The sequence below is a fragment of the Sinocyclocheilus rhinocerous genome, unplaced genomic scaffold (assembly GCF_001515625.1).
Source record: "Sinocyclocheilus rhinocerous isolate Xijiao unplaced genomic scaffold, SAMN03320098_v1.1 scaffold1965, whole genome shotgun sequence".
NCBI classification, from domain to species: Eukaryota; Metazoa; Chordata; class Actinopteri; order Cypriniformes; family Cyprinidae; genus Sinocyclocheilus; species Sinocyclocheilus rhinocerous.
The window spans coordinates 1,225,536-1,235,079 of record NW_015625577.1 but is presented as its reverse complement, the minus strand read 5'-3'; the positions used below and the strand labels follow the sequence as shown (position 1 = coordinate 1,235,079).

Sequence of the window (9,544 nt, the reverse complement as noted above, 5' to 3'; positions counted from 1 at the left end):
GCGGTGCGCTTGAATTTGTCATCGCATCATCCTATGCAATGTGGTGAATTATTATTGCTCATTATTGTCTATATGCTATTTTAGTAATTTAAATAACATAGGTTATCTTAATATATTGATTAAATGACATTGTATTATAATAGCCTGTTACACCACCTAAATATGTATTAACTTCCTTCTAATTCTCGTTGTCAGTGCAGGTTTGTTTAGCTTAATATTGACCGTTATGAAAAGTGACTAGTGTAGCCTGCATAAAAAAAGTTTTGAACATAAAACAACAGGACAAAAATATAGTTGATGACTAGACATGATCATTTCATGACTCTAGACACTTCTTTGTGAAGACAGTAGCATAATACAGTGAAATAATATGTTCTTTAGCCATTCAGAAACAGCTGTCATGTGCGTGGGTAAAATTGACCCGCTGGCGGTTTTAGGTACACAGCGACCCCTGGCGGCTCTAGTGTTAAATCACTCCCATATTACAGACATATATGTAAATAAATAAAAATGTTGTCACATATGATTAAAATAAAATTATTGCAAATTTTCTTACATTAATATTTATATTTGATGGAATAAAATAAATTTATCAGAAAAATGTGTAATGAATTTTTTTTAATAGAATTTTCAAATAAATAGTAAGCCATACCTGTAAAAGCTATACGTTTACAATTTCCAAATAAAAAATAAAACCATACAATCTACATATTTTAAATACACTACAGTTTAAAGGTTAGGTGTCAGTAAATAAAAAAATAATAATAATAATAATAGTACTTTTATTCAGCAAAGACACATTAAATGAATCAAAAGGTGACAGTAAAGAAAAGAAGCAGCACAACGGTTTTCAGCACTGAAAATAAAAAATGTTTCTTGAGCACCAAATCAGCAAATTAGCAATATTAGAATGATTTCTGAAGGATCATGTGACACTGAAGACCGGAGTAACAATGCTGAAAATCCAGCTTTGCCGTCGCATGAATGAATTACATTTAAAAATGTATTAAAATAGAAAACAGTTCATTTAAAGGGTTAGTTCACCCAACAATGAAAATTAGCCCATAAATTACTCACCCTCAAGTCATCCTAAGTGTATATGACTTTCTTCTTTCAGACGAATCCAGTCGGAGCTACATTAAAAATTGTCTTTGATCTTTCAAGCTGTTTAATGCCACTCAGCGGGGGTTGCATGCATCAGTCCAAAAGAAGTTAAATAAAAAGTGCCCATCCACCATAAAAAAAAAGTGTCTCACATGGCTCCGGGGGGTGAACAAAGGCCTCCTGTAGCGAATATTTGCATTTTTGTAAGAAAAATATCCATATTCAAAACGTAATAATCACTTTAATGTAGCTTGCGCCAACAGTTGTACACGGAAGCAGCTCCAGGCGGATGACGTATGAGGTCAGCGTTGCGCATGCGCCGCTCAGAAGTGACGAATGCGGAAGCGCAGGAGGGAGATCAAACGACTGATGCATGCAACACCCGCTGAGTGGCATTAAACAGCTTGAAAGATCAAAGACAATTTTTAATATAACTCTGACTGGATTTGTCTAAAAGAAGAAAGTCATATACACCTAGGATTACTTGAGGGTGAGTAATTTATGGGCTAATTTTGGGTGAACTAACCCTTTAATTTGTAAAAAGATTTCACAATATTACTGTTTTTTGATCAAATAAATGCAGCCTTGGTTAACATAAGAGAGTTTTCAAAAACATAAGAAAAAATATCTTACAGACCCCAAACTTTTGAACGGTATGTTTATTTGTCAGATGTTTATACTTTACAAATAATCTTAAGGGCTTTTAAAATCACAAAATGGGCTTTTATTTTGTTATTTTATCTTCCCTGTCAGCAGTTTATGATGTCACTGCTCAGGACAGTTGCTAGTAAAGGGTTTGAAACTAAGTAAATGTCACTCACCCAATCTTGCCCTGCTCCGTCAGATCACCATCGCTGCTCAGGATAGCCGTCAGCATTCTCAGAGTGGAGTTGCCAGATTTACTCTGGTTGTTCTTCACGCCGAGCAGCCATCTGACCATCAGTTTCAGACCCTGAATCTGAGACAAACAGAGATAGAGACGCATTGAACACACTTTACTCCTCAGTATCATCTCCTGTGAGTGCAAGCTCAGGTGTCATTTTTTTACAATGTTAAGGAGAAGAAGAGAAGAAAAGAAAATAACCCGTCTATCCATATCTGTAGATGTGAATCACTCTGGTACTTTCTTCAATAAAAGGGAATAATAAATGGCAAGTCAAGTCTTAGCTGTGTCTTACCTTAGCCAATGTTTCAGGAGAGACTTCATCATCCGGGACCCACAGCTTGGTGGTTTTCTTGCCAGGAATCTTTGTAGCAAACAGAAAATATAGATCATTATCAGATGCCTCAAAACCCGAGAGTGAGGAGAGTCCTTTATTGCTTGGTCTAAAAGTTTGCTAACAAGGGTACAACTAAAAATAAACACTTCTTGTTATAGAAGCAAGGAGACAAATGTATATTCGACTATGTACATTAGAGCACATGACTCGCTTTAAAACCACTGGAAAATTAAATAAAACTATGCCCACAAGGTCAATCAAATCAGTAAACAGGATCTTAAACTTTCTCACACATTTACTCTTATAATTATACTGGGTTGATTTATGCCTTAAGCAAGCACATCCCCATGAAATCACATTCATTCAATAAGTCCAAATTAGTTAATGGTACAGGCAAATAAACATGCATATTTAATGCTGTTCTCTCAACCAGCTATGATATCCATTATCAGCAGGGCTTTCACAAGCATGCAATTTTGGCTGATTTATAGTTATGTAAATAATTTTGATTAATGATTTAAATGTCTAATGCCTTTATTATTTTTTTCTTTCTTTCTTTCTTTGTTTCTTATATCTTTAATACAGCTTAATATATATATACATCATAGAAATCTGTTTACTTAACTTAAAAAATTACTTAAATTAAAAGTTTATTTATTCAACTTAAAATCACAAAACAAAAAAATATTTTCTTTTAAGGCTTCATAAACAAATATTACATATTACATACAAATATTATTAATTATAGGATATTTTATTATTGCCATTATGATATTGGAATATATTGTTCTTAATGCTGGAATATTATATATTTAAATAGATACATAAAAAGTTTAAATAAATTATATATGATAAAATTTTATATTTAGTATTGGCAATATTATACATAGGAACGATAATATTTCAGTCCAAAAGATACGCATTTAATAGGGCTGTGCGATATTGAAGAAAAATGTGATATGCGATAACTCATTAAATAATGCGATATTCGATATGCGATACGATAATGCTTAAAGTGCCACATGCTCAGATGAAAACGTTTTACTCAGCTGTTGAGTAACTGTTGACTCACTGCTGAGTCAGTTCTGTGAACTTCTATAACTATCTTGTGTCATATATATTTACTCTTTGAATTCAATATGCACTGATTCTTATTTAAGCTACAATAGTTATTTAGGTAAGAGCAGTGAGTGATTTTCTCTTTGTCTTTTGTTCATGGCCCCAAATATTGCAAGCTGTAGCGATATGCATATGTACATTTGCGATATTTCGATATATTGCACAGCCCTAGTATTTAAATAAATAAATACATACATTTTGGCATTATGATAATGAAATATACTGTTATTAATATTATACACTGGAAAAGTAATTTATTTATTTGCAAATTATATTTAGTTTTTATTCACATACATTATATAAATAACATTTAGGCACATCCTAAACAGCCAAAATAGACAAATGTTCAAAAGAGAACAAAAGAAAAAAAAAAAAAAAAAAAGCACTTACAGTTCACAATGCACGTTAAGAACATCACGCACACCTGAGCAATCCAGAGGCCTTTATATATCAAGTGTGAATTCATTTTGAGTGCTCACATAATGCACTAATTCACCAGAAGGCGTGAAATAAAAATGTGCATTTTTACGCAGTGCATCAAACTGATTGCTGTGTCTTCTCATCAACATTCAGGCTATATCGCGAAACCGTAATAAGCAATGCTATAACTTACCCGGTCGTTCATTAGCAGGTCTTTAACAATGAAATTGGCCACTAAAGATTTGAGCGGAGCTGCAAACTGTTCCGGGGCCAGCATGGCCAGGTGTCCCAGTGTCGTTAAAGGGGTGATGAGCTGTTCCATGTTATCTGTGTCTACACTCTTATGCAAAGGCTGTGGCAGATAGAAAGCAATTGGTTAGAATGACAGAAGTTTTAAAATCAATATGGGAAGTTCTCTGTCCCAAGGAAAGTTCATTTCAGAGGCACAGCAAAAAAACATTTTCCAGATATTTTTTGGACCTTAACAATCTTACCTCAAATATCTGTGCGAAGTGTGTGTCTCTGTTGGAGAACATGGCATGGATGCAATGGATGGCATATTTGGCCTGGCGAGGAGAACCCTTCTTTGCTTTGTGCTGCAGTACTGGTAAAAGGACTCTAGGGGGCAAAAGGAAGTCAAATAGGCAGGAGTGAATGGCACCATCCAACTTTATGGATGACTGTACAGCAAAATAGAAATTAGTTTTCCATTAAAAGTGACAGAGCATCTCAGAAATCAAGAAATGAGAATCTGTCTTCAATAAACATAAGCATGTCTGAAACTTTTAAATTGTTGGAACAAATCAAGCAGCATCACTCCTCTTGAATAAAACCCAGATGTGTTTTTCTGATCAGTGTGGCCCATGAGACGGACTCAAACGTACGATTTGATGTGTGGGAAGCTCTCCTCCAGTTTGTTGCCAGTGTTTTTGAAGATTTGCAGCGCAGCCTCTGCAACCTTCTCATCGTCCATTTTCAGACATCCCAGCAAAGACTCAAAGGTCTCGGCAGAGTGGAATGACACAGGGTGGGTGAAGGACAGGACCTGAGTGTAAAGACATTTTACAGCTAAAGAAAACCCATACCTCAAACTAATAATAAAAAGGTTACTTTGTGCTTTTACATGTGTATTGGGGCTGGGCGATAGTATCTGCTCTCATTTTATTGGGCCAAGCTTCCTAAAAAAAAAAAATCTGTTTCTCTAAAAACATTATTGTCGTCTTTGATTTAAAGTTCAGTAGTAAAAATGCTAAAACACTGGAAAGTTTGACTTCTCCATAAATCAGCGCAAACTGTCTATAAACTATCACTAAAGTGATTCAAAACTTGATTCACCAATTCATTTGTATTATAAATGATACCAGATGTTTTTGGTAATTTGTATGTTTTTGGTAAATTCAGATTTTTAACACTTTGAATCAAACAATAACTGTTTGGTTAAAATAATGGTTCATCTGAAATGAAATGAAATATATAAAGCCAACACGGACACAGTCTAATCTGGGTAACACTTCTACAGATTTATTTACCTTCAGCAGCTCCAGGCCAGCTCTGATCGCTTGCTCGGTCGGGACTCCTTCATCTTCATCATCAGCAGTTCCTTCTATAGATTTGTTTACCTGTTTGATAAGTGCACTGAAGAAAGAGATGAAGGACTGAGACTGTGCAAATGATAGTACATTTATTCCCGGTATTTAACAGTCTTAATGTACCTGATGGATTCTGTGTCGATATGAACAGGCGCTATCCTCTCCAATAAAAACTTCACCATCTCCAGGAAAGGATTGCTGGGTTGTTTGGGGCTGCCCAGTTTTTTGGTGATTTCTTTCTGTGGGGTGCAAACACAGTCACAAACTGAGACAACTTCAACAGCGTTGGTAAAAACACGATTTTCCTGCAAGGTGAAGCGATACGGTACTTACCACACAGACTTCGGCCTGCTTACACGAACAGGACGGGCTCACAAGAGTCTCCAGTTGCTTTCTGATCTTCTCGTCCTCCTCAAGAACCTGAGCGAGCTTCTTCACAAAGTCCTGCGTCTTGCCAGGGTCTGGCAGGTTTCCTTCAACACAAAGATGGAGAGATGTTTCCCCCTCAGTTGAACGTTTCTTGTTACTACATAAAAGGCAGCTTGTACTTGACAGGAGAATAACTTTAACAGCACTGTGGAGGAGACAACACGACTTACTTGTGATAACCATGACCTTTGAGAATACAGCCTTGTTGTAACTGTCAGACTGGGGGAATAAAAAAAAGATTCAAGAATGTTTAAACCGATGCAAACCATGTAATAAAGAAGATTTAGAAAAGCAATAACCAAAACCAAACAACTGTGAGGAAAAACCAACTTTTGGCTGTTTTATAAGATCCAGAAGATCTTTGACGTTGTGTCTCAGCATGTTCTGACACTTCCACATTTCATTCAGAGCTCTATAGGAGAGATGGACCACAACAACCACAATCAACATTCCAAGTCTGCAAATATATCTTTATAGGTCCAATAATCTCTTTTCAGACCCATAAGCACCTTATAAAATCACTAAACACAACATGAAACAGCTGTTTTCTCTCTCCATAATATGACATATTTCCAAGTCAAACAATATTTAACAGAGTAGGACATTTTGTTTACAGGTTGCATGGTACAAAATCAGCTACTCAATTTCTGCACAAGCATAAGTTTTAGATCAGAGGTGCCCAAACTTTTTAATACAATGGAAAATTTTGCATTATATTCAACTATATTAAAATGTATTACATTGAAAAAAGTAAATAATATAAATAATTACTGAAAAAAACAAAAAAACAAAATGTTTATTAATTAGAAGTGTGCATATGCTTCAATAGCATGTTTTTTCCTATTTTTTGATATTCCATGTGGGGCCAAAAACAAAGGTCACCAGGCACCAACTACAGGCCTTGGTTTGGGCATCTCTGTTTTAGAATAAAACAAGAATTACTGCACCTACTTGACAGCATTTCCATCCAATGTGGCGTACAAATAATACAGACACTTCATTCGCTCTGTAGTCTCTAGATTGTGAGGCACAAGATATTGGGCGAAGATCCTCTCCACAAGCAACCTAGTGAAAAACAAACAAATCCGATCTGATCTTTTATATATATTTTTTATATTTAATTTAAATTCCATTAACATTGCACATTGTTTTCTTTGATATGTTATTACCCAAATTCAAATGATCTTAGACGCTATTCAAGTGAGCTCAAATCTCATATTGATGACCCAATCATAACATGAAATTGCATTTGCACAGTTGTCATTACATGCTTTAATGATGCAATAACATTGTAAACCAACTCATCAGTGAGGAGTTCAAAATGGGCACGTGGACAAGCTGTATGCAACACACCAGGAAGGCTTGAAAATGAAAAGTACTGCTCGTTGCAAAGCACAAAAACAACAAGGTCAGAAATGATTACAAGACAGGATAGAGAGTCATGTTTAAAACAAAAAAGGCTGCAAATGAACTCAGCATGTGCATTTAAATTTCAAATGGCCACAAATTGTGACCATCTCTGCATTTCTCATCCTGTGGCTCCAGTCTTGGGTTCAGTGTGGGGCAAATCTATGGTAACAGTTTATTTGAAGCCTGTATATAATAAAACATTAAAAAAGGTGTTCTTTGTGCATTGTAATGCATTCACTGTGCCTTATGGACCTGTCCTTATGCTCAAAAATAAAGCTGCCTGAAAGACTAGTGTCACCTATCTGGCCAACACTGCACCGTCTTACAGGTGCATCTCAATAAATTAGAATGTCATGGAAAAGTTCATTTATTTCAGTAATTCAACTCAAATTGTGAAACTCGTGTATTAAATAAATTCAGCTTTTTGAAGATTCTGATTTCATTTTCCAGCAGGATTTGGTACCTGCCCACACTGCCAAAAGCACCAAAAGTTGGTTAAATGACCATGGTGTTGGTGTGCTTGACTGGCCAGCAAACTCACCAGACCTGAACCCCATAGAGAATCTATGGGGTATTGTCAAGAGGAAAATGAGAAACAAGAGACCAAAAAATGCAGATGAGCTGAAGGCCACTGTCAAAGAATCCTGGGCTTCCATACCACCTCAGCAGTGCTACAAACTGATCACCTCCATGCCACGCTGAATTGAGGCAGTAATTAAAGCAAAATGAGCCCCTACCAAGTATTGAGTACATGTACGTAAATGAACATACTTTCCAGAAGGTCAACAATTCACTAAAAATGTTTTTTTTTATTGGTCTTATGAAGTATTCTAATTTGTTGTGAATTGGTGGGTTTTTGTTAAATGTGAGCCAAAATCATCACAATTAAAAGAACCAAAGACTTAAACTACTTCAGTCTGTGTGCATTGAATTTATTTAATACACGAGTTTCACAATTGGAGTTGAATTACTGAAATAAATGCACTTTTCCACGACATTCTAATTTATTGAGATGCACCTGTATTTACATGCACCTTGCAACTTAAAAAAATTTGGTTTGCTGTTATGCATTCTGTTGAAGTAGATATACTACTGTTCAAAAGTCAGTGTCAGTTTGATTTTTACTTTAAATAAATTAACTACTCTATTTAGTAAATACACATTAATTTGGTCAATAGTGTTGTTACAAAAAAATATATATTTCAAAGAAAAGCTGTTCTTTTGAACTTTTTTTTATCCATCAAAGAATCCTGAAAAAAAGCAGAAAACAGTTTCCACAAAAAAATATTAAACACCACTACAGAAATTAGAGGAATAATCAAAATAATAGAAATGTTTCTTAAGCAGCACATTTCTCAAGACTATAGTGATTGGCTGCTGAAAATTCAGTTTTACCTTCAGTGGAATAAATTGTTTTTTTAAATATATTAAAGTAAAAACTGTTATTTTCATTTGTAATAATATTTTACAATATTGCTGGATTTTTAAATCAAATAAATATAGCCTTGGTGAGCATAAGACAATCAAAAAACAGTCCATCTCCTCAAGATATGTAGCTGTTTAACCTAGATCAAGTTGTCACAAATGCATGACTTTCATTACTCTTTAAACAATTAGTTCAAATGATTGAAAATCATACACAAAATTACACTGTGTCTTTATTTTCAACTAAAGTGTGTGTATGAATATAGTTAAAGGGGTGGTTGATTGCGATTTCACTTTTTTAACGTTAGTTAGTGTGTAATGTTGCTGTTTGAGCATAAACAATATCTGCAAAGTTACTAAACTGAAAGTTCAACGCAAACAGAGATATCATCTTTTAAAATTCTGGCAGTTTAATGCCTACAAAAACGGCTAGGGACTACAACTTCCCGGGTTCATGACGGCTATAGGCTACTCCTCCTCAATTTCACGTCCGCCTTCCACGATGTCGCTCCGCACTGTCGCACAAAGAAATATGTCAACAACTAGACTTTATCGTTATTATCTCGGGAAGACTAATTCTTATCGTGGGGAGAATTTAGCAAACGATAGGATATCGCCCATCCCTACGGAGCACATGCCGCTGAGGTGAGGGGCGGGACGTTTAGACTCGCACTAGAAGCGGTTTAGCCAATCACAACACACTGGGCTAGCTAACCAATCAGAGCCCATCGCCTATTTCTGAGGGCAGGGCTTCATAAAAGCAGGAAATGATCAGCGCGTTTCTCAGAGAAGGGACAGAGCGGTGTGGAATAAAGGTAAATTATGTGA

General features: G+C 35.5%; 1 protein-coding gene across 1 annotated transcript in view; it reads right to left on the bottom strand.

Moving 5' to 3' along the window:
- The window catches only part of LOC107752691 (PDS5 cohesin associated factor B), a 41,043-nt gene that overhangs the window by 11,671 nt on the left and 19,828 nt on the right, over positions 1-9,544 (bottom strand). Inside the window, exons 13-23 of the mRNA XM_016568719.1 lie at positions 6,833-6,946; positions 6,212-6,293; positions 6,052-6,100; positions 5,786-5,925; positions 5,576-5,691; positions 5,393-5,498; positions 4,748-4,908; positions 4,358-4,481; positions 4,057-4,215; positions 2,283-2,351; positions 1,926-2,062 (exon numbers count right to left, since the gene is read on the bottom strand). Of these exons, the coding sequence (XP_016424205.1) occupies positions 1,926-2,062; positions 2,283-2,351; positions 4,057-4,215; positions 4,358-4,481; positions 4,748-4,908; positions 5,393-5,498; positions 5,576-5,691; positions 5,786-5,925; positions 6,052-6,100; positions 6,212-6,293; positions 6,833-6,946 (1,257 nt within the window). The remainder of the gene's footprint in view (positions 1-1,925; positions 2,063-2,282; positions 2,352-4,056; positions 4,216-4,357; positions 4,482-4,747; positions 4,909-5,392; positions 5,499-5,575; positions 5,692-5,785; positions 5,926-6,051; positions 6,101-6,211; positions 6,294-6,832; positions 6,947-9,544) is intronic.